Source organism: Hydra viridissima, unplaced genomic scaffold (assembly GCF_058129835.1).
Source record: "Hydra viridissima isolate aposymbiotic clone 2 unplaced genomic scaffold, HvirCarnegie_v1 scaffold_10, whole genome shotgun sequence".
Taxonomy (NCBI): domain Eukaryota; kingdom Metazoa; phylum Cnidaria; class Hydrozoa; order Anthoathecata; family Hydridae; genus Hydra; species Hydra viridissima.
The window spans coordinates 44,443-71,497 of record NW_028324309.1 but is presented as its reverse complement, the minus strand read 5'-3'; the positions used below and the strand labels follow the sequence as shown (position 1 = coordinate 71,497).

The window sequence follows — 27,055 nt, the reverse complement described above, 5'->3', positions numbered from 1 at the left end:
AACTCCTAGAAGTCTATGAAGACTTATCATGGAGTACCTTTTCAAATTGTTAAATAAAGTCTATTTCATATTTATATATAGTCAAAATACAGTCAGTGATACATATAAATATTTCAGTATAGATTCTGTTGTTAAGTTTAATACATATCAATATAATTGTTGATATTAAGTATGAGGTGTTTTATTTTATTTTTTAAGTTGGGAGGATTATTTAATACTTTATGTTCTATATCTTTTGATATTATTTTGTTATACAGGTGCGGATCCCGGAAGGAAATAGAAAACCGTGATAATTTTGAAGTTCTTTTAGGCAGTGTGAAATTGCCTGTTGCTCTTGTTATATATCTATTAGAGTTAACTTGAAAGAAGTTATTTAATCCTTCAAAGATGTTGCTCCTTTTGCTTCTCCAGTTAGATTAACTTTTTACATTCTTATTATCACCTTATTACCATCCCTGTCTAACCTTCCATTTACAATGTTTATCATCAAATATCAAGTGCCATCCAGCATCACCCCTCGGAAGCCAACCAGCATCTCCCTTCGGAAAAAATAGAGGATAAACCATAGGATTAAAGTTGGCAGACAGACTTGATATAGTTTTAAGAGGATGACCTCTTGGGTAAATAACAACTTCCCTGGAAGCAGGTGGCGCACCATCTTCACCAAGAAATACAACTGCAACTTCATTATGTGAAGGGAGATTACAGCGACTTAAAGCAAATATAGCAATTTATGCTGGAAAATTATGATTCCAAAATATTTACTGCAAAATCCATACGGAGAAAAATATATAAAGAGTGTAAGCAGGGAGTAAAAGGAAAGTTTGATTTTATATTATCTCATGATTCAGACAAAGTGCTTGATGAGACGAAAACCTCTAGCTTTTTCTGTTTGTTCTAACTCAATAATAAATACGCCGCTAAATGTGAAGCTGCTTTTCAAATGACTGAAAAGGTAAATAACTTAAAATAATTTTAAGAATCAAAATAAGAAACGAAATAAGAAACTGGATAAGTAGGCAAACATAAGCAGTGATTCAAATGAGTGTTTACATTATGCATCTAAAATATCTATCGCTTTAAAGTTTCATAACACAGTGAGTGTTAAAAGTTGTTCAAGATTTACTGGAACGATTCCCGCTTTTTTTTAGAACTTTTACAGCAATGGAAAAGGGTGAACCTTACAAGCCTAGTTCAGGTAGGTTTGCTTCACCTAAGAATTAGTTATATTTTATCTATAACTTGAAACATTAGTGCTCAATATTTGTATAAGCTGTCGCTAACGTTTGAGAAGGTACTTTCTTCAAACTAATTTTTTAAAGATTTAGCGACAACGTGGTCTTGATAATTAGTAAATTGCGGTAGGTTTTATTTAAGACTAAGTTTAACAATTTCATGAAAATGGAAATAGGTAGGTTGTAGACCAAACTGTTAAGGTAAGGGTACAGACGTCCTGATTCCACTTTTTTGCGTCACTTTTTAAAACCCCGATACAAGGCTGGAACGCTTGCCAGAGGTTGTGGTTCCATTTAACTAAAAAACGAACAAATCAAACTTTTTTAAGTTAAAATGGTTATCCACTTTCCTCAAAAAATCTCCAAACCTACAACCTCAGCACCAAAATCTTTTAGGAAATTTGAAAAGAAGAAGGACAGAGCCACAGGGAAATTGAAAAATGAAGACTTAGAAACAAAAAGCTTGTGCGCACCAGGCGCTCAAATAAAAAACGAAAATTAAAAGCTTTCGACAGAAACCTTTCTGAGCAGACTTTTATTACCACAAAAAGAGTTGAATGAAATCTGAACCGCTATTTTTAAATATAACCAAAGAGCTGTTTTTTTATTATTTTTTTTTGCAGCAATCGGAAAAGATGGTTTGTACAAATCTTACTCAGGTAGTTTTGCGTCACCTAAAAACAAGCTCCGTATCTTTGGTTATAACTTGAGACACCACACTTTAACATCACACTTCCAGTACAAAGATGTTTTTTAAAAAATGCTCTTTTTCAAAGATTTTGCCACGTCGTGGTATTGATAGTTAATAAATTGCATTAGATTTCATTTATGACTTATTTTGGTAATTTAATGATATTGGAACAAGAAATAAGAATCAGACTTTAGATTAATAAACATCACTTTCTGCAACCATATAGACTCTATGTACGAGTGAACGCCGTTATCTTTCCCATACGTTGTACACGAGGATCGTATGCAAATGAATACATTTGTGGCTATAATATGAAAACTTAGAAATTAAAACCCTAACGGACTTAATACTTATTGACAGCAGTCTAGCCAAACGGAAAAGCTCATTTTTAACCCTTGTTTATAAAACCTTTTTAATCTTTACATACTTCGTTTGTTTTTTTGTGATAATTTGTGATAAGATAATATAATAAGATTTTAAAATGAACCTCTTATCTACAAGCCAATAAGCCATTTAACCATATCATTGATATTCAGCGAATAAAGTCTCGCTCCAAGCAGTAAACTTTGCAGTATCTGAAGCAAATCTATTAGCTATCTCTCTCCATATCTGCTTATCTCTAAAAAAGATAGCATCGTTCACTAACTTTCTAATGATATGCTTGAGCGATATCAGGGTAATAAAACGCTTCTTAATAAATCGTAAATCAGACTCTGAGATGTTTGGGATGCAAGAATAAGTCTTATTAATTTCATTATTTGTTGCTACTGCAAACAAAGCTTTTAATAATTTTTGTTGTAACCACCCAATAATTCCGACTTTATCTGAACTAAGCTAGAATCACGCCAAAGGCATGCTCATCTTTTGCAACTCTATATCAATAGGGAGAGGCTGGGCAACATATATTTTTCGATAAATAACTCCATGTTGTACAGCCTCTTTAGCGGTATTTTAAACTTTATACCTATTCTGAGGTTTTTTTTTAGCGGTTTTTTTTTCATAGCTATTCTGAGGGTTTTTTTTGCAAAGTCAAATGATTTCCAAACTTTTTTTAATGACTGGCGTGATAATTTACTTTGCTTTAGTTTCTCTCTCCCGCTAACTTCGGGGAAATTCTTTCCTTAACAAAACCATCAGGATTGACTTATGAAATATTTTCGAAACTGTCAAGTAGGTCGTCTTTATTCTCTCTTTTATAGTGTTACCAAATTTCTTCTTTAAACTTAACCTTACCGAATTGCTCTAATTTCTCTAACTTCTTGAATAAAATTTCAATCAGGTTTTCGATGATTTTTGCACCCTTAAACTTACAAAAGCAAACTAAAGGACCGTAAAATTTATTTAGATCTTTTTCTCTAATCTTTAGCAAATAGGGAGAAATAGCTATTCTGTTAATGTATTTTTTCATTAATTTCCTTGAGAAGTTTCTGAAGAATTGCTTGTAAAGTACTCCTATTTCTTCAATTGGCTCATTTTTTCTTATTCTTTGGTAATAGTAGTTGTTGGTACCTTACAAACTGGCATTTTAGTAAAGTTTAATCATTATCATACGTTCCTATCAACTAATTTATTGCTTATTGACTGTTTAATGGCAAATGTTGTTTGCATTCTCTAAAATATTGGATCTTGAATTGGGTTTACGTACTGCTTATACACCTATTAAGCTCTTTACCAGCATAAGGTTCGATCTTACATATTCCAACGAGTTTGTTTACCTCGTCATTAATTTCACTTATAGATAAATCTTGAGTTAACAAATCAGTTTCAGCAAATTATCATTAGCAAATCAGCTTGCTCAAGCATTTTTAATAATCTATTGCAACGAAATGTATATCTTCAATCTTATTAGGCTAGTAACTTTGCAAATCAAAGAACCTTGCAAATTTAATTTTACAGGCATGTACTAACATAGTATCCTCCTTTTCTAAACAACTAATTCCTCTTTGTGGAAAAGACCAACTATCTGCTAACTCATTTTAGTCCAATATTGTTTAAAAGGTTCAGTATTAAAAACCTCTTATACAAGTTTTTTTGAGTATACTGGCATAAAGTTTAGAAAAAAAGTTTGCAGAAATGCTAGAATGAATTCAAATTTACCAAATAAAACTAGCCAATATTCAACTATCCATTGACAAACTAGTTATTAATCTTACTGGATCGTAAATAAGAAATAGTTCATTACATTTTATAGATATATTCAAGTATGCGGCTGGGATACGCATTTAAAACTCTGAACAAAATACTTTCAAGGATTTATAAACTAATGCTATATCTAGTTCATTCTATAGTTAACTTAATTTGTTTATATGTAACCTTTTGAACAAGTTTCATAAAAAGAATTGTGTGTGCAATATTAATCATAACTTATAATCGAAACTCAATCTATAACATTTTGGCCTCAATCGTAAGTAAATTTACAGTTTCATCACGAAAGTGTTCCATAGAAACAGGTTTTTCTAGTATGGAGAAGTATAGCTAATCTTGGAAGGTATGTAGTGACCTATAATATTTGTACGCAAATTTGCTTTTAGGTCTTGCCAGCAAAGATGATAAAAAGCTATCAACATTAGTAGAAGAGTTAAAAACTTTGAATAAATCAAATTCTGAATTTATGCAACTCATTGATAAACTCGCATGCCAAGTTGATGAAATATGTGATGTTCATTCAAAATCTTCAAAATTGATCTCAAATCCGATACTTGATAGTAAACCGATTAATGTTTGGAAAAAAGAAGAAATTCAGAAGTGGTCTGCTGAAATGCGCAGAGGAGAAGTAACCATTGGTGAGGAATCTTTATCGGAAGTGTTAGCGGTAATTAAACAAGCCGTTAGGTACAGCGAAGGTTTTTTGCCAAGAGACGTTCAAATGTTTTCTTTACTGTCTTTGCTATCCAAAAAGAAGACACATGGTAGACTTGCACAAATTTATACTGGAGAAGGTAAATCTACCACAATATCGATGCTTGCTGTCGTACAAGCACTAAGAGGTCATAGAGTAGATATTGTGACTAGTTCTGAAGTGCTAGCACGAAGAGATGCAGAAGAAAAGTCCAAGTTTTATTCTTTGTTTGGATTCAATGCACGAGATAATTGTGACCCCCATGAAGTTTCTTTTAAACAATGTTATAAAGCAGACATAGTTTATGGTGACACACTAAATTTTGAAGGCGATATTTTATATGATGAATATAAACAGTATGACACCCGTTGTAAAAGACCATTTAATACAGTAATCGTCGATGAAGTTGATTGCATGTTGATCGATGAGAGGTTGAGCATGACTCTTCTTTCGACTCCTATTCCTGGTATGAGTGCTTTAACTCCGGTTTTAGAAGCTATTTGGTTTATTGTAAACTCTATCATGTCTTCTGTCACAACATATACAACCAAGAGATTACAAAATGTAGACCCAGCAGTTCTTGTTAAACTTCATCTTAAAGATGAGATAGATAAACTAAAAAATTTTGCACAGTCAGCAACTCCAAAATACTTGAAAGACTATGCAGTCAGTCAAGTAATAAATTGGTGTTTTAATGCTGTATCTGCGCTTCTATTGTATAGAGAAAACGAACATTATGTAATAAACAAGAGAGATATTGTTCCGGTGGATTATATGCGTACAGGAGTATTTCAAGAAAATATGCACTGGGGTGAAGGGCTTCATCAATTTTTACAAATGAAACATGATTTGCGTGTAACACAAATAAATTTAACGACAAATTTTTTATCGAACGTGAGTTATTTTAGACGGTATGGCACTAATATTTTTGGCCTAACTGGGACACTTGGATCAATAAGTGAACAATTGTAATTGGCGGATCTTTATTCTTTAGATACTTTACATATTCCCTCTTTTAAAGTAAGAAAATTAAAAGAAATTCCTGGAATGATATGTAAAAATCATATCGAATGGTCAAGCGCTATTAAAAGTAGCATAATAGAGAAAACAGGTGAAGGAAGAGCTGTTTTGGTAATGTGCGAAACAATTGCAAAAGCTTGGAAATTTGAAAAGATTTTGAAAGATATAGAATATGATAAAACACACATTCATCTGTACGTTGAAGGTAGCCCAGAAGAGCAACAGATAACTAAAAGCAAATTATTACCAGGACAAGTCATTTTAGCTACCAATTTGGCTGGTCGTGGTACAGACCTCAAAATTTCCAATGAAGTTGAACGAAACGGTGGCTTACATGTTTGCGTAACATTTTTACCAGAAAATTTAAGAGTACAAGAGCAAGCTTTTGGTAGAGCAGGGAGGCAAGGTAACTTAGGTACTGCACAGTTAATTATTGACATTAATGACGAGAGTTTGCAGCATGCATATGCAGGATGCCAAACAATAGATGAAATTAAAAACATCAGGAATAAAAAAGAGGAAAGATCTCTTGACGTGGCAATCAGTGAGACTAAAAAGGTGGTTAATAAAGACATGTTGTTTACTGAGTTTTGTCAATTGACACAACGTCTTTCACGAGAAACAAATAGTAAGGACGTTATTGCAGCATTAGAAGAAAGATGGGCTCTATGGTTGTTAACTTTGAGTGATGAACAATTATCAAAACCTGAGCATAAGTTACTATTTTCTGAATTTAAAGAGGAAATCTTAAGAGACCATGAAAAAGATGAGATTATTAAAAACCCCAAGTATTATCTCAGACAAGGACATAAGTTATTTGAAGATGGAAAATACGAGAATGCTTCACAAGCTTATGAGATAGCATCTATAATGAATCCATCTGATTGTTATCCTATATATTATCAGGCTATTACAAATACTAAATTGCAAGAAGGTAATAGTGATAAATTACTGAAGAGTGTAGAGCAACTTAAAGAAGCAACTAAATTGTGTGCAGATGGTATAGCACTATATGAAAGTGTTGTAGAACGTCATCGATTGCAACGTACCGTAGTAGATAAGGAGAATGAAATTACAGCATCAACTTCATCGTTAGGTAGATCTGTGCAACAGATTGAAGTTGTAGGAACTAAAACATCTCGACTTGAAAGATACGATGACCTCAAAAGAATTAATTGTAGTGTTCTTGAGAGATTAAGTAAACTAACTAGTGACGCTGAATCTTTACATGCTAAGGGTGTCAAGGTAGTTTTTGAAGTTAAAGAAATTAGAGAAGTTTATAATGCTAAAGGTGATCAAAAGACAATAGAAGCCATGCGCATTGATGGGCTTACGAAAATAGCGTTTTTAGAGAAAGAAAGACCTTGGATTGGTATTGCAGTTACAGGAATACTTGGTGTTATTGAAATAATATCAGGGGCTGTATTTTGTGCTTCTTTCATAGGTGCGATTTGGGGATATGGGTTTATTATTGAAGGGGTATCAGACATTCTTACGGCGGGAGTAGCATACGGCACAAAAGATTTTAATTGGAAGGTTTACATTGGTGCAAAAGCTGTAAGTTTAGCTTTAACTGCTACTGGCTGTAAATTTTTATCGCTTGGAGTTAGAGTAGGGGTAGATGTATTAAAAGTTGGAGCAGTTGGAGTAGGAAGAGCTATTACGACTTGGAAGTTAAATAAATATGAAGCTGAACAGCAAGCAAAGCAACAATTGGAATGCATTATAAGTAATAGTGGACTAAAAGCAAAGTTAGAGCGTATTAAACAACTAACAGAGCAATTTAGCGGCCCTGCATATGAAAAAGAATATGATCAGTTTGAAGCATTATGTAGTGACGAAATCATGAAACACTTAAAGGATCAGTTAAGTGATATTTTAAACTTTGGGGTTTGCGTTCCTGACTTTGTTAAGATAATGCTGAGTACATATAAAAAGGTCAATGATGATATATTAGAAGGGCTGCTTAATAATGCTTTATTATCTCCTGTCCCAAATGCTAGTATTGTTGGAGCTGGTGAAAGAGCTTTTGCAACATTAAAGGAAAGTCAGGTTATTGAAAATATTGTAAGTAGGTTGTCACTGGAATTAAGAAAACCTGATATAAATTTCTATACTGATGAAGATCTGGTATACACAGTCGCAAAAATATTACTTGAAAAAGAATGTGACGAACTTCAGACTAAAATTATAGAAAAAGTAGGAAAGGGCATAGGAGCAGCATCAGAGAAATTAGAAGCTTTACAAGCTCAGAAAGCTGAATTTACATCAAAGATATCAAAAGAGCAAGAGGAAACAAAAGTCAAAGAACTAAAGGCTCAATCGTATGATAAACAAGTAGAAATAGACGAGATTATAGAATTACAAAATGCAATTATCACTTTTAATGTTAAAGCTAAAAGCATCAAAGATATGGACAAACATATTATTACTGAGTCTATATCATTTTTAAGGACTAATATTTTTAAGAGCGGCGCATGGTTTGAAATTGCAAACACGAATGCAGATCAAGCTAAAATGATCATCACTAATATACCTGTTACAGATATTGAGTTAAAGCCATTGTTTGTTGCAGTTTTCATTCACATGTATAAATCTTTAACTAATAAGGAACAGATTGTATCAGAGTGCTTAGCTGGTATAACAACCCAAACAAAAGCTGGTAATGGATCACTTATTCAATCGTTCTTTGAGGAATATATTAATAAAATAGCTACTGCAAACGGTTTAGAGGTAAGAAAAACTATTGACTTAAAAAGAGTAGAAGAGTTGCAGTAGTAACAAATCAACATAACGAGAACGCAGTTAACAAAAAAAGTGTACCAGGTTATTAACGTCAACCAACTGATATACTCAAACACAATTAATAGTAAGCTAATAGTAATATCAGTTGTGAAATAAAATTGGGGAGATAAAAGGAAGCATTGAAATGTTAGTAGAAGCTTTGGAAACTGCTTATAGACCAACTATTGGAGTATATCGTTTAGGAATCACTGGATATCACTTGCAGCATACAAAAACGGTTTATCAGTAGTTGCGTTTTACAAAGATTCTTATGGCAGGGGAAATAAATCTTTACAAGAGTATTGTGAAAGAAATGGTTATGCGTTCTTTTTTCACTACCATTGTGAACAAATATCAAGATTTGGTTCTTTAAAATTTGTTTGAAAATATTTAAATGTTTGCTCAAAGATTACAAAAAGATAAGAATAAACTTTATACATGCTTTAGTTCTGGAAACTTTCTTTAAATTGTTAGGTTTAGGGTTAGGTTTTGGGTAACAAGGGTTTAAATAAAATTTCTAAATACAGGGTAATCAGACTAAGTGTATATAAAGTTTTATTTTACTAACTTCGCAAAAATAATTTTGAATACTGTAAGTTTTAGATTAATTTGTAGTTTGGCTTGCATCGTACCATATGTAGTTTGTTGCAAAAGCCAATTATCTAAAGCTTCTCTTTGGATTTCTTCTGAATATTTTTTTAGTGTTCTTGGTAAGCTTAGATGATCTAGTTTCTAGGCTGGTGATCTAGTTTTTCAATTTTGGTTGGTTCTTACTTTTAGAAGAGCAGGTACAGTTTCTCTGAGACGTTTTAAGATTTTATAAACACCAGATCGACTAACTCGAAGCTACAAAGTCTTAAAAATCTCACTAGGCGTTTTCCTATTTGAAACAGGTCAGAAACTGTCACACTTATTCTCTCCATCGTGAATTATCTTTTATAAATTAGATCTACAAAACGTACACAATTTTTAAACATGAGTATGAAGTTTTATTTTAACTCAAAAATATAAATAAAAACTCTACCAGAGTTAAATAACCAACTTTACAAAATTGTCTACCCTTTGTCTGATCACCCTGCATTTCATGAAAATACTATTCTGAAAAATTTAATATAAGTTTGACAATTTACTTTGAAAATTTTTCAAAGTTTGTTAAAGTTTTATGGAAAAATACTTAACTGCACATCCTTTGAGTTAAATTTATTAGTTAAATTATTATATTTGCAAGAGTTTTATAATTGTTCTTGTTTCTTAAAATATCTAGTTCTCTTAACTTCAGTTTTGTTATTATATTTTAGACAAACATTGATCTTTGTAATTGTTTTCAATTGAGTTCAGTAACATTTAATAGAAATAAGTAAAAATCTATGATAGTAGTAATTTAGTAATTTTGGTGTAATTATTCCTAATGAAGAGTAGGGAGTAGCCAAGCTTTTTGTAAGAATGGTGGCCTATAAAAGTTGTGAATTCAAATGAAAATGTATAATTTTACGTTCTCAATTTGGGTCACATTTGGATTCTAAATTAAAGCCACATTTCTCTAATTCTGTTTCAATCTTAACACAAATTTTAACTGAAACTTTTTTTTGACTTTGTTTTTTTCATTTCATATTAAATCTAGATATGTCTAGCTTTATGTCTCAAAAAAATAGAGCGGGAGTGTATTCTGAGACTTAATTGCTTTATGAGGTATAAGGGAAAAAACAGAGCTAAATATTTGTTAACAAACTAAAATTATTCATTAATGTGTTATTTACATTCTTTTTTCTCAAACAACATAAAGAATGAATATTGCATAACATCAAACGTGCAGCTATTTTGCATAAAACAAACTTTCATTTGAACAGTCTCTATAAAATATTAAAGTACAAAGATCGGTAGAATGTTTTTACATCATTGGCTTAACCCTCAAGTCAATAATGACTAATACTTGTGAAAGTAAAAGTTTGCTTATTTTTTACAGTCAGGTATTTTTGCGGTAATCACTGAAAAGACTTGCGGTAGGTTTGCAGTAATCACGATTTTTAGGCTTGAGGTTATCACGGTTTTTAGGTTGGCGGTAATCACTAAAAACTTGCAATAAACAATGATGTTGTTACTTATCTTTGGTCAACTTTTTTTTTGAAATCTTTAAGAGGAATCTTTCTCTTGTCCTCATATTCACAACTGCCGACCCTTTCAAAATACTCTGTGCTTGCGTGTAAACTTTATTTCCCTCCCAAAAACACATAAATCAACCCTCAGGTTGAACTTTACCCTACTTAAAAAAAAAAATGCCATCAAATAGATATTTATTAGAATATTAAAAATTTAACATCTTAAAAACCCAAGTGTGCATTTTTAGACTAGGGGGGGGTCTAAAATCCTATTGAAAATATTATTAATAGGAGGGAAGAGGGTTCTCGGCCCCCAACTTGCCAAATTTTTAATATAAAATATAAATCTAGCATAAAATATGCAAATATATTTAAATTTTTTGGTGCGAAATGCTTCAAAAATTTAAAGATTGGTTTATAAAATTTTCTAAATCTTAAAAAAATTGTATTATAATACTTATGGCATTGTTATAATTTTAGCAAATAAAAAATGAATGTAAGTAGCTGTGTTTGCTGGGAAACAAAAACTAAAAAGAGTCTTATTGCAGTCCAAGGTACTATTGAAAAACTGGAGCAGACGTATGTATACTCTGGATACATGAAAGAAATTGCAGCCTATCCTTCTTCTATATGTGGAAATTGCAAAACTAATTTGTACATGCTTGCAAAAAGAAAGAAACCACCAACCAGATGGACACAGAAGATAGAAAAGCATTCTATTGCAATCTTGCAATAGAATGCTTTCCTTTGTCCCAATGTCAAGCATTCTATTGCAAGATTGAAAGACTCATACAATTACCTAATAGAGTTTTCAAAAGGCTATAATTACACCATACCCATAACAAGGAAGGTCCAAATCATGTTAGCGCATATTGTTCTTTTTTGTGAAGAAAATCAATGTGGTCTAGCCAGATTTGCAGAACAAACTGGAGAAGCTATTCATTCTAAGTTGAAATCAACTTGGGCAAGATACAGAAGAAATGTAAGTCACAAAGAACACAGAGAGAACTTGCATTTGGCAGTTTCAGACTTCTCATCAAGACGAAGATAATAACTTAAAGACAATATTAATTAACTTTATAAATACTATGCAGTAACTTAATTAAATAAAGATCTGTAAAAGTATTTAGCTTTATATAATTTTCAATAATTATAAATATTATCATTATTAATTATTATTTTCTATAATTATAAATATTATTATTATTATTCGAGAGAGTCCTACAATGCTCCATAAAATACGAGTTTTGTTACAGTGCATGCAAGGATTGCAGTGCATGGTTTTTTATGGGGAAGATGGACGGCAGAGTGACGTAAGCAAAAAATTTAAATAAATTTTCATGTTTTATACTAGATTTATATTTTATATTAAAAATTTGGCAAGTTGGGGGCCAAGAACCCTCTGCCCTCCTATTATTAACATTTTCAATAGGATTTTGGACCGCCTCAGTCTAAAAATGCATCCTTGGATTTTTAAAATGTTAAACTTTTATTATTCTAATAAATATCTATTTGATGGCATATTTTTTTTTAAGTAGGGTAAAGTAGGTTAAAAAAAAAAAGCAAAAAAAAAAGTTCAACCTGAGGGTCGATTTATGACACAGTGAACACAACACCAGGGTTTTAATTAAGAAAAATGCATCAAAATCCTCCTCATAATATTATATTTCATCAGCACCCGTCATCAACAACACTTTTCGAGTAATTTCTTGCTGGAGCAGAGCTTAGGTCGAAGTCAGATTTTTATTTGTGTTGTATTTGCTGGATTTCAGTAGTATTTACATCCTGGCAACATTTTTCTGGTTGGAATATTAATTTTTTAATAGATAATGCACAAATAAGTAGCATAAATACATAACGTTGCTTAAAATTTCAAATGAACTTTTTTGTATCCAAATATTTTAATATATATATGTTAAATTTATTTTTAAAAACCGTTAAACCTACATTCATTTGGGTAAAGTAGGGAAACTTCGGCAGGCAGATAATTTCGGCACCCCTTCAAAAGACACCTAAAAATATTCATTTATTAGAATATTAAAATCATAGTTGGGTATTGTAGCAAGGTACGTTAATTTATGGTTGTTAGCTTTTTCTTAACATTTTAAACCAGTTTGAAAATGTAGGATAAAGGAATTTTTCTCGGAAACTTTTACCAAAAGTGTTATTTATTTTATTCAAAAATATAAACTGAATAAAATGTGAGCAACAATAAGATGAAACTCAAAGTATGTTGCAAGATATAAAAGTTTCCCCAACGGCTGCTCTAAGGAGATAATTTCGGCATATAAATAGTTTTTAACTTCGGCAGTGCCGAATTTGCCGACCTGTGCTTTCTCTGAAACCAAAATGGAAATAAGCGTTTGAAATATTATGTATAGAAGAAGTTGATTTTAGTAATTCAGATAGTAATAAGATAATAACCAGTTTGTAAAAAATTGAATTCGTTAGTGTCTCTGTGAAACTTAATAGAATAATAGTTACCCACAATATAAAATAAATTTATGTCATATATATTAAGATATATATAATAAATTAATAAGTTGTTATATACAATTATATATATATATATATATATATATATATATATATATATATATATATATATATATATATATATATATATATATATATAGGGCTGTCCAAAAAAATTTTTTTTTCAGATTTGATTGCATAGTTGTTTATTTTGTGCCATTTGACATAGTAATTAACTGTGCAAAAAATCTTTCCAATCAGATGTTTAGGGGGTGCTCAATGACCATAAAGTTTTACGAAAAATGTGAAAAACATGGAAAAAGTAACAAAGTTCCACAAATTTCTAAAACCCGGTTAATTAGATTTTTCAGATTTGATCAGTTTTAATTATCTCTAAATATTAAATTCTGAATACAAATTACAATCCACATCCACTTTAGACTGGTTTATTAGCAGAGAAATTAATGAAATAAAATATTGCAATACGACTAAAGTTCTGCGGTTTTTGTTATATCAGAATTTTTCCAAAATAAAACACTAGGATTTTTGACTCTTTGTCATTGATTAAAATACGAATTATAAACAAAAAAACATATGAGCAATTAACATTTAATTATCGTAATGTTATAGTTCGTGCAATGTTAATTCTAGCGAGGACTATAACTCTTCAGAGTACACTTTCTGGCATCTGGCACTCGCTTTCTGTGATCCTCAACCACCTGAATTAACCTCTGCATTTCAGATTCATTCCTTGTAATCGATTCATTAAACATCGACATTAAAGCCACAGATCGTTCGGCAGCATCATTTACTACTTTCAATGAATATACTAAATTTTTTCCTTCTTGGTATTCTGGGGAATCATTCCAGGTAGCTGGATCGTTGTTGAACAGAAAATCAATATCAACCTTCATTGACCGCAACGCACTTGCTGAAACTGATGTCACCAGCATGTCCAGAGATTTCTTCTCTAGACTTTCAATGTTCTTTAATTTGATCAACCTTTCAGACCAGTTCTCACCGTGAAATTTCATGTTGGAAATCATTTTTCGCTTCTCTTCCGTTTGAAGTTTGTTTGAAAACAAAGCTAGTGAGACCAATTCTGGTGAAAGGTACCACAAATGGTTTTGAAAGTTCTTGACTGCTGCTTCGGAAATCGTTTTATTCACAACTGCAAACTGCTTAAGTTGCTGAAACAGAAACAAGTCATTAACTGGAGCATCGCTGGCATTTGTGCATGATATCCAAGATTTTACATAAACCAGACTAGCAAATAAGCAAAATTCACAGAGATTTTTTTCCTCTTTTGTGGTCAACTTGAACTCTTCAAGAAATAAATAAATCTTAAAACAATAAATAACCTTGGCCATCCAGCGAGCCATGTGTTAAGCACCAGGGATCTTGAAATGATAATTTTTCTCTTCTTGATCAGGCAGTTTTCCAAGTATTAACAGACAGAGATCCATGATTTCTTTGTAGTCGTCCCTTGGCATTTTAACATGCAGGTTTTCTTTGAGGAATGCAATCACTTAATTTTGTAGTTCTTGCACCAGGAGTATTTTCATTCGAATGTCATCCAGAGGTTTAAAATTTCCTTGATTAACTTTGGGCCAATATTGCTGAAATCTCTGGAAAAGAGGTATGTTGGGACCAGATGATGGTCCAAATAGTGATCCAAACACTCCTGCTACTAGGATCTCATGAACATGGTGTCTGCAAGCGAAATATAACAAATTTCTACCTATATGTTTCTCTAGAACTACACATGCACCATTTTTGGAGCCAGTGTTAGAGGCTGTAGTATCAAAACTCATTCCAATAACATCACCAATTATGTCCCAGAAATTAAGCAGATGAATAACTGCTTTTGCTTGGGCTTATCCAGTTCCAGCTGACAGTTTTGCTATTCCAAGTATTTTGTCAACATTGTGACCTGTCACACCTACAGATAGCCGGTCAACATTTGCTTTAGGGGCTGCAGAATTTGTACGATCTATCATCAGTTTGCCATCCCAGTGGACGATTAATGGTGGTTTTTCCAAATCGCAGAATTCAGTTCGAACAGTGGCTTCAATATTTGATCGATGATAGGTTCGTTTTCTACGGACTGTAGAACGTGACAATGATCCATCATCGAGGTTCTGTCCACCAGCCCTTGCAATTGCTGCTGCTAGTATAGTAAATTTTGTGTCAGATAGATTAATTCTGTCTAATGCTGATGAAACATCAGGCGAGTCAAGAATTGTATCTAAGATACATTGTCGTTTTGGAGTACTTTCTAAACTTGAGTCAGCTGACCCTGAAGAACTTGCTTTACTGACTTGTTGTCTGTAATAAACAGGGATTTCTATCTCAAAATCTCTATCAACCATTTTGTCATTATCAACAGCATCGTTATCGTTGTCATCACTATAACTTTCGTCATGTAAAGGTTCAATAACAGGAACTATTGCACTCGCACCAGATTGTCTTTGCTCTTCTTTTAACTTTCGTTCTCTCTCTGCTTGTTTCCTTGCTTCATTTCTTTCTTCTAATTTTGAAAGTTCTTTGTCCTCTCCAAACATCACCATTTTTCTCTGACATCTCTGATCCAATAAAAATTCTTTATCTTCTTCAATTCTGATCATGGTTTCAGCATCCTTGTGGGCAATGTCAAAAAGTAGGCCAATGGTGTCTGTAAATGATTTCTCTCTCGATTTCTGAGAATCTGACAATCTGGATTTATTTTTTTTTATTAATTTAAATTCCTGGACTAAAGTTTTCAACTTTAAGACTACATTCGGATGAAATGCTGTCGGAATACGGGCTTTATTCCAAATAATAATCAGTTCATCAACAGTTGTTTTAAGACTTTCAGGCACTGACTTTTTGGTTGAATTAAGATGATAAGAAAATGTTTTTAAAACAGCAGATGTTAAGGGAAGAACTTTATCTGGAAGATTTGGCTCTGGTTGTCCAATTAAAAAGATTTTGGTTTGAAGTCGTGTAGAGATAGCAACACGAGATGATGCTGCCATTTCAATGATAACTGAAATATTATGAGAAAATCAAAACTCAATACCATATTATACAAACTTATCATTCAGTTGTTGGTTTATGCAGCTGCAGCAATATATTATAATAATTATTACTAAAGAAATTAAATAAATATTTTCAAATTAGAAATTATTATTATCTGCACTTAATAACAAACAATACACTACCAGACTACCATGCTAGTTTTCTGTAATAGGTTACTAAGGTTAGGTACTATCAAAATATTAATACATTTGTTGTCAAACTGAAATTCCAAATAAAAATAATATTTATACTTGTAAACCTTTTTATTCTGTTTGAACAAATTCTAAATTGAGTTAAATAATAGTATTAAAATTATGAATACAAATTTTAACAAAATGATATAAACACAGTTGTTTTAAACACTAGCAGACATTTTTTAGTCTGGTGCCCTGATGACAGTTAATCTGCTGCACTTTAATTAATCTATATAGCACGCAATCAGACAATATTTCAGTGGAAAAATCTAACTAACCAGGTTGTAGAAATTTTTGGAACTTTGGAACTTTTTACACGTTTTTGACGTTTTTCGTAAAACTTTATGGTCATTGAGCACCCCCTAAACATTATCTGATTGGAAAGTATATATCAACCTAAATTGAGATGTATATATCAACCTAAATTGAGAAAAGATTGGATGTATATGTCAACCTAAATTGGATGTATATATCAACCTAAATTGAGAAAAGCTTGCCTAATTTAATGTAAGTCCCAGGTGCTTAATACAAGGTTGGGATGGGGATAAAAATCCAAATGTCAGGATTAGGGTAAGCACCTGAGAGTATTGTAATTTATTAGGAACTGCTTACATCAATGGGGAATGCTTGTCTTGACAAAATAAATATAAAAAAGCAATAATTGTTGAAACAAGCACTAAAAGTGAGTTCTTTGCCAATAATGTAATTATTTTTATATGTAGCTATGAAAATAGCTGTTTTGACAGGATTATAGTCACTGTCTGGGACTTTAGAAAAGTTAATTTGTTATTTTGTCAGTTTTCTTTTTCTCTTTGGCAATAGTGAATCATCTATCTCATTAAATTTATGTCTTTGACATCGAACATTACCAACAATAGATCGTACAGAATATTGTGACTTAATAGTATTGTCATTATAGCTAGCATCTCTGACAGAGGGATTATCACGTCTGGTGCCAATAGCACGTTGCCTTCCAAAGTAGTTTTCTAAATCATCTTGACAAAATCTTTCTGAAAGAATGTAAGGAACACCATTTTCTAAGAGAAACTTACAAACTTCTTTGAATGAATGAACAGTTATCTGGATACCTTCATATGTTTGCAGAGAAATAAACATATTTGCCTTAGCATTAGCATCTGTATCTCAGCAAATAAATATCGATCAACACTTTCAAGTCGTTTGGCACTAGGATGTTTTTGAGTCCGTTCTTGTATGCTGTTTTGCAGCGCTCTTGCACAATGCAACATCCACACTCACTCTTCTCAGCACCCATGTAGTATCTAATGCTTAAAAGAGCAATGTTAGATTTTCTTAAATTGTTAATTACAGTGACAGAGAGCAGAAGATGTTTTCGTATAGACACAGCATTGTCTCTCTTTGGTGTAGGAGACGGCTTTCTAATCAATTCCACTAACTCTCTTATATATGCATACTTACCATATTCAGTTAGCAAACTGACAATGATGATGTTGATGCCTTTTTTGCTTTTCACGAGACTTCTCTTCACAGTTTGAAAGGGCCTCAGCGCTTTTTGCAACTCCTCCACCTTAGAGTACAACCGTCAGATGGCCTCATGAGAAAGCCCAAAATAGACGTTTCTGGCTTCACTGAAACAGATCTTTGCTTGTTACAAAGTGTTGTTATTGCCAACACAAGTCACTTTTCAAAATCTCTGAAGAGTTCATCTGCTGACTGGTAATAAAAATGAAAGCCATCTTTGTCCACCTGAAAAAAGATTCTCTAACCTTCAGTCAAGACAGAGGAGTTGGAAACCTAGTGCTTTAAGGAATTAAAATCAGACTCTAGGACGGATTCGGTTTAGCTACTGGCTTGATTACCGACCCACACGCTGCAACTCTGTTTTTGAGCTTTAAGTCTCCCTGTTCTGGTAACTGCTTTCTTTTTTTTTTTTTTTGCTTATGAGTTCGGAGAACGGGCAACAACATTGTTTTCTTGTGAAGAAGACATGTTCAGTTAATTGTCGTTGCACGATTTATGCTAAAAAATCTTTATGTTAAAATATTAAAATAATTTATGTTAAAAATCGTTGCACGATTTATGCTAAAAAAGAAAACAGTTAGTGATTGTTTTTTTATCTTTTAGCTGCATCAAATCCTGAAATGTTGCATGCATTGATAAGAAACACAATTACAGTGAAGAGCTGTGTTTTTTTTTAATCCTCTGTAAAAGAGCAAGAAGAAAGTAACGAGTGCAACAAGAAGAAACAAAGCTCGCACTAGCAAAAGAAGAAGAATGAGAACAATTAGCATTATATATATGGTGGCAACAGTGATTACTATTGTAAGATGGAGAATAAGAAAACAAATAAATAAATGGTTAAGAAGTTGGAGTTTGAGAGGATCTCCCAACCATATTACTCAAAGAAAGAGACTGTGTTGAAAAAAGGCAAGAGAGGGCAATTAGAAGTTCCTAACAAGGCAAATAACAAGCATATTTACAACAGTAACAACTCTCATTGCAAGCATTATAACAACAACAGCAGCAGCATCGGCAACAGCATCACTGACTCAGAGAGTATTGATGAAATAAAATAAATTAAAAAAGAAGCAAAGCGACTCTCATTGCATGCATAACAACAACAACAGCAACAGCATCACTGACTCAGAGGGTGTTGATAAAAAAACAAAAAACAAACAAAACAAGCAAAGTTTCTGAAAGTAACAACAGTAATTGTATTTATGATAACAACAGCAACAAGTTCACTGACTAAGAAGATGTTGATAAAATAAAATAGATTAAAAACAAGCAAAGTGGATGAACGGTAACCACTCTCATTGCACGCATAATAACAACAATAGCAACAGCAACAGCATCACAGACTCAGAGAGTATTGATAACAAAATAAAAAAAACAGAAAACAAAAATACAAGCCAAGTGGCTGATTATTAAAAGCGTTAACAGCAGCAACAACAGTATTTTTAACAACAACGAACAAGTGCAACAGCAACAACTGTTTTTTAGAGTATAACAATAACAACAACAGCAGCAACATCACTGACACAAGTGTCAATTGCACTTGTGTCAGTGATGTTGCTGCTGTTGTTGTTATTGTTATACTCTAAATAAAAATCAGAGAAAAACCTATAGGCAAAAGGAGACGTGCTCGTTTTGAGAGCTGCATTGAGACAAAATTAATTGCAAAGAGGGTCTTCCTTTGGACAGAGGAGCAACTGCATTGGAGGGACAGAGGGCCTTTTGTTGCTGTTGCGCAGAAACCAACAAACCATTGTTTCTGAGCGAACCAAACGTTTTGTTTGCTTTTATTTTGTGCCATCATGAAGGGAGAACAAAACAAAACAAAACAAAGCAAACAAAAGAAACAAACAAACAAAAACAAATAAGCAAAACAAAAAATACCGTACCGAATCGTCGCCATTCACGTGGGAAAGACCCACGTGAATGATCGAATTTCTTTTTTGAGACGCTGGATCAGCTCAAGCTGAGAAATTTTCCACATTCACGTGTCCTCACCCCAGCCACCTGTTTGGCCAACGAGTTTGCACACTTTTAGGACTAGAACCTCCCTTCATTAAAAGCAGCTATCAACAAAAACAACATCAACAACAACAGCAAATAAACAAATACAAAACTCACAAGTCTCAAAAGGAAACAATTTTCAAAAAGCAAACAAAGCAACTCTCTTTTCAAATCCTTTACATTTCAATCAAAGACAAAGAAAAAAAAAAAACAAAAATAAAACAGAACAGGAGAAAGAGTGAGTAAGTCGACTGATTTCGCTCAACTGCCAGCAACGAGAAGTCATAAACGTTTTGGTTGTGCTAGCAAGTTTTAAATCTACAAATATCATTAGAAATATATGTAATGTATTTTTAAGGCATTTATGATTAGCATAAGGATAAAATTTTTCCCAAACAAGATCATCACAACTAAATGTTTGTTTTTTTGAAATTCACTAAATGTGAAGATAAATGCTCACTGAATTTATATCAATTAAATCAAATAAATAAAGTTCAAATCTTGTTTAAGAAAAATTAAAATACAATCTCTTTGACTGCATTTTAATTTTTCATAAACATGATTTGATTACTTATTTTAGTACCTTTTATTGACACCTTTTGCAACAAAAGCAAGTTGCATAATTGCAATAATTGGAAGAAAACTGATTAAACTGCTTATTTTTATCTAAAAAATTGTCAATTGTTCTATTGGCTGGATTCTTCTTTTCTGCAAATTAAGCCGAAATGCTTGTAATTTAAATTGCATTTTTTTGAGAATCTGTAATCACAACTTTGTACTATTGTCTTTCAGAATAAAGTCACGCAGAAGGGAATTTCGTTCTTCCTTTGTAAGTTTTCGCCATTTTTCAAATAGTTCCAGTTTCGTAATAGAATACACTCGATCTGAAAAAAATTATACAAAAATTAAAAGGGCCGACCAGGGCAGTGAAATTTTTATATCTGAACACCTTAGGATTGTGGAAATTTCATGTAAAAAGGTTTGCCTGGATATGGATGGATAAAATGAGTTAGATGCTTTGAAAATTAAAAGATGAGAAATAAACTGTAATTTTTATATAGTGTTTTTAAAATCTGCAGGTCACTAGTTATGCCACTTATTTGAATTAAACTTTCAATAAAGTACAAAGTAAATACCTTCTAAAGTAAAGTTCATCGAAGTGTCGTAATTATTATTCACAATAAATTTTCTTTAAATTATTGCTCTACTGAAATATTGTAACTACCTTGATTGCCACCAACAAGACTTCAGGACATGTGTGTACCTGAAACATCATAAAGAATTTAAAATTTACAATTACTTGTGTGATGATCTATGTTATTGTAAAGATGTGACTGGTTTATTTTCATATCTTAGACTCGAGCATGATCCTGCACAATGGCTACTGCTCATAGCTAGCTCAAAACGGAATCTCAAAGCAGTGTTGTTCCTCAATGGAAATAAATACCAATATTTGTCTCTTGCACACTCGGTACTGAAGAAAGAAGACTATATTAATGTCAAAGAACTTCTTAACAAAATTAGTTATTCTAAATTTAAATGGGAGGTTTACGGTGACTTTAAGATGCTTGCTTTCTTTGCTTTGTGTGCATTTCGGGATGTAGTTTGTGAATTCCTAGGAAAGGACCCTAATTACAAACAACTAATTGCAAACCTTTTCGAAACATTCTAGGTTGTAATATGCCCATAAAGATTCATATGTTGCATTCACACCTAGATTTCTTCCCCAAGAACATGGGTGATGTTATTGAGGAGCATGGTGAGAGATTTCATCAGGACATTGCAAAAATAAAATACAGATATCAAGGACAATCGGATACTGCTATGATGGGAGATTATATTTGGTCTCTACTCAGAAAAGATGAAAGTTACTCTCAAGAAAATCTCGATTATTAAAGCACTTCTAACTTTGAGGAAAGGGTTTATAGTAAAGAATTGTATTGCTTCTTTTTGTTTTCACTAAATCGTACTTCCTAAATACCTTTCAATATATGAAAAAGTGCTATATGCTTTGTTATTTTCCTAATAATCTTAGAATAGAATGATATAACATATTGACTAAATAGAGAAAATTTGCTCTTATTTATGAAAAGAAAATAAGAAATTAAGCAGAGATAAAAAAAAAAAAAAAACTATCATTATTACGTCAAAACGAATGAGGTTTTCGAATTGAGTGGCAAAAAATACATTAGCAAACATTGAAAAATCTAAGTGGGCAAAACCTTTGTTACATTGTGTAAGCTGTTTTGTTACATTGTGTAAGCTGTTAAGTTGTGTAAGTATTGACATTCATAAAATAATATACTCAAAATAAATTCTAATAAAAATCAACATAGGTATAAAATATCCCACCTTTGTTAAACGAAAAATCGAGTAAATATTGGCACAGGCTTTATTGACATTAATTAGAATGTTCTTTAAGTATATTATTTTATCAAAATCATCTTATATGTGTATACCTATATCACTCACATGTGTTATTCTAATTAAAATAAGGTCATTTGTTCTTAAGATTATTTAAAGCGATATCCGATAGACAATGGGACAACTACTTACATATATTGATTATTTATCACAGTTTAGTTGTAACTAGCAATAATAAGTATTAATTATTACTCTTCAATAATTCATCTGAATATAACTACACGAGCTAAAATTTACGATATTGGTATGTAATATTTTTACAAACTGTGCTAATAATAAATCTTTTAATAATACACGTTTAATGAACTAGACTTAACTGAACTGAACTGCACATACAAAATCACATACACAATATCTATATGCTTATATTAACTAATAGGACACAAAGAACGGAGAAAGAATAACCTCGGTGCGTTGATTTAAGATCAAAGCCCCAATTATACTTATTTTCGGACCGTCTGTTTTTTTTTAGATAGTACACTGTGTAGGAAAAAGTACGGAGGAAAAGGTAGCCACGTGATATTTTGGGAAAAGTTATTTTTGATCTTTTTTTAACAAAATCTTTCTTCTTTTTCAGTCACAAAAATTTAAAAGTCAAAAATATATACACAGTTTTTTTCCATGTTTATCATAAACTTCGCCCAGTAATAGTTTTACACTTCATTCACCATCATCACTTAGTCTAAATTTCTACATCACATTAATGATCTATCTATTATCATGCCACCATATTTTAAGCAGCTTAATTATTATGATGTCATTAAAAAAGACAAGAGCGTTTTTTCCAGAGCTTTTTAATACTAGTTTTGAAACACTGTTAAGAAAAAAAAGTTTAGATTCTTTTTATTTTAAATATTTTTATTCTAAGTTACTTTTATATTGTTCTTTATTATCATTATTATCTTATTATTATTATATTATATAGTTTTTCATATATTTCGATCCTTCTGTTTGATTAAGTTTTTAAGTAATCGACATCCATTTGGTTCATCGCAGATCTCGTTTGGTCGTTTTTCATTCTACAAAACCTATTCAAACTTTTTATTGATTAGCGTTTTTGTTTTGTTTCTTGCTTTTATGGTTTGCTGTTGCACGATTCAGCTTTTTTCTATTTTTATTGTTGAGATTAAAAAGTTTCAATTTTAAATTCTTTAAAATACTGGTTTATGTAAGTCCAGAAAAAGAAAAAAAGCTGTAACCTAACACACCTATGAATAATGGAGACGCTATACATGATGATCCCATCAACAATGAGAAACTCGATCTTTCCAATAGTGATAGATCTGATATACATGATATACCTGAAATACCTGTAACTAAGGAAGAACATATCCAGAATCGAAGAACTACACGGTCGACGGGGGGACGAAAGCCGATACGTTTCCGGGATGTGAAGCCGTAGAGCTTAATTATATGCGGACGAGCAGGAATAAGGTTTATGTACATACGTGGCGTTTTTGGAGTTTAGTTTTTGCATGTAAAGATGGCTTACTTATAATATATATGTATTTCATTACAAATTCTGGTCTTTATTAACGATACAACAATACAACAAAAGCTGTAGAAACCAAACACTGTTTTGTCCATCGTAAAGATCGCAGAAAAGAATATTTGTCTTAATGAAAATGGAGATGTTAGAGCATGGTATGAACCGGTACGTAACTATTTTTGTTCTACTTGTGCTACTTGTTACTTAATTTATTAATAATTTTAATTTCATAGTTAGAAAAACGGGTAAAAGAAGAAGAAAAAATGATTTTGTGACTGAATATCATAACTTAAACTTGAGAGGTTTAAAACCAGAAGCTTAGGGTGGAATGCAAGAACCGAACTTAAGTCAAGTTTAAAAAGGCTTTTTAAGTTAGACTTAGTTAAGAAAGACTTCAAAAATCAGCTTGAGTGAATAAGTAAACTAAACCTCACATTTTCAACTGCTTGCTGGAGAAAGTGAAACTTGAAAAATAATTGAGGCCATGAATTCAGGGCGTTTATCGGAAAAAGTACTTAGCAATCAATAGCGGCATAGCATTTTTTTAGAGGAAAAATATTTTGCTGAAACAAATTCATATAATGAAATTTGCTTAATATGCAATTAAAAAAAAACTCAATAATATGGTAAAAATATACAATTTCTTTTTTAATTATTTGTCATTACAAAAATAAATTCATCTTTGTACTCTCAGTTGAAATTGTAATTTATATTGTGATAATAAAAACTAAAATTCCACTGCAGGTAATAGTTAATTTTGTCAAATAACACTTTAACTATTTTAAGCTGTCAAAATAAAAAGATTACAAATAAATATGCTATTGTCGGCTGTTTTTTATTGACTGCCTATTCGGTTTCTTTTTAATAAAACGTAACTTTTCCACTTAAATATTAATGATTGGAAGTGGTTGTAATAAAAAAATATTAATTTCTAAATAGATATCCACCAAAGACCTTTCGCTGATTTTTTAAATATTTGTAAGTGAATTTTAAAAGACGAATATTTAGTCACCAAAAAAAATCACTTCTAATCAATATAATGAAATATTATAAAAATTGAAGAAAAAGAAGACTGATAGTGTCTCCCTAAAAAAATATAGAAATCTGTGTGGGAAGAAATAACAATTATTCAACAATCAAGGCATCGGAGTTAAAAGAGATCAAAAAGAACTAAAGAAATGCTGGATGAACTCAAAACAAGTAGAAGAAAGATTTATTGATTTGTAAGTAACAAAAAAAGAAAATCCCAAGATTAATTTCAAAGACCACCCAGTAAACATGTAAAAGACGTCTTGCGTTCACTTAGCAAATGTTATTTATACTGAAAAACGTTATTATATCATATATAGTAGAACTATAAATATCTGGTCTACATTGTATGTTTGTCAGTAAAATATATCCAGAGCGGGACTTCTCACTAACAGTTTGTTACTATAATCTTTCTTGTTAATATTATTTTTAAGTAAATAATATGAACAATCGAGTTTAGTAAAAGAAAAGATCTAAACAAAACTGGCGGAGGTCCTAGTCAAACTCCTGTTCCATCACAGGAAATTGAAAGCGTTCCGCAGATATTACCATCAAAGTCATTACATCTTATTTAGACACCATTTTGGGGATGATGCTATATACAATGTATTTTTATTTATCTTTAATCTAACATTTTAATGAAAACAAAGGTCTTTTTACTAATACTGATAAAGCTATTTCTTTTGAACAAACTTGGTTTTCTCTATGCTAATAATATTAACAATAATGATAATATTAATAATAATAATAATAACAATAACAATAATAATATTAATAATAATAATAATAATAATAATAATAATAATAATAACAATAATAATAATAATAATAAAAATAATAGTAATAATAATAGTAATAATAATAATAATAATAGTAATAATAATAATAGTAATAATAATAATAGTAATAGTAATAATAATAGTAATAGCAATAATAATAGTAATAGTAATAATAATAGTAAAAATAATAATAATAATAATAATAATAATAATGATAATAACAATAACAATAAGAATTATAATAATAATAACAATAATAATTATAATAATAATGAAATAATAAAGATAATAATAATATTAATAACGCTAATAGTGATAATAATAATAATAATAATAATAATAATAATAATAATAATAATAATAATAATAATAATAATAATAATAATAATAATAATAATAATAATAATAATAAAGATGATGATGATGATGATGATTATGGTTACCTGTTTTATCAATTAGATCACTTATGGAGGTCTAATGAAAGTATCGGTTCACTTATAGAAACATAAAAGAAAATTTTTACGGAACCATAGTTAGTATCTTGTACATTAAAACATGAAAAAGAGCAATGTTCAACCTTAAAAAAAAATATCGTCCTCTAAACAAAATGCAAAAAAACAATCTTGTTGTATAACTTGTTGTATAACTAATGCAAAAACAAATAGAGTTAGCTAATATAAAAATCAACTCACAAGAGCAAAAGCATTAAAACAAACAAAAAGGACATGAAATAAAGATAGAAACTTACCAAAAAAATTTGCCGCTGTAAATAGTTTAAAAAAAGCAAGACATCATTGAGTTTTATTCTATTTCAGGATTATTATTTTCTTACATGTAATTTTTATGTCTTTTAAACAATATCAGATTAAGTTACTTTTTTTCAGAAAAATTTGACTTTTTACTTTATTTTTGCAGTATAATTGTTTTTTGATATTTAAAAGTACTACTTTGAAATGTAAAATGTAGTTCATCTGAAATACTATGCAGTATAAACGTTTCAAAATATTTTTTTTATTATTAGACTTTTATTGTTGCTTTTATCTGCAGTGTCCTCACTAAAAAATGGGAGAGCATGATTTTTTTAAAAAATGCAAAAACTTTATTTAAATTATGTTAAGTAATAACTTCTTTTACACAATATTTGTCATTAAAAATAAAAAATCAATAAAACAGTTAGACTTAAAACAAACTATCGAATTAGTAAAAATCAACTAAAACAGGAAAGTTCAAATTTTTAAAAAAAGAATGGTAAAATTGAGTATGTTTTCTAATTTTTTACATGTTTAATATAGAATGCTTAATGCAATTACATTTTGTATATATCTTTTTTTTTTTTCTTTGCTGCATCCTTTGGGTCATTGTTTTGTTGAAATATACAGTTTCCATCTAGATATAGATGTGTAATGCTAGTTTTTAATTGGTGAACTAAAATATAATGGTAT

At 30.9% G+C, this 27,055-nt stretch overlaps 1 protein-coding gene across 1 annotated transcript; it reads left to right on the top strand.

Annotated features, from left to right (window-relative positions):
* Nucleotides 1–1,046: 1,046 nt before the first annotated feature.
* Nucleotides 1,047–6,285, top strand: LOC149882459 (uncharacterized). Its single transcript, XM_090065611.1, has 2 exons — nt 1,047–1,198; nt 4,458–6,285. The coding sequence occupies exons 1-2, from the start codon at nt 1,165–1,167 to the stop codon at nt 5,735–5,737; spliced, it is 1,314 nt and encodes a 437-aa protein (XP_089921737.1). The 5' UTR covers nt 1,047–1,164; the 3' UTR covers nt 5,738–6,285.
* Nucleotides 6,286–27,055: the final 20,770 nt, after the last annotated feature.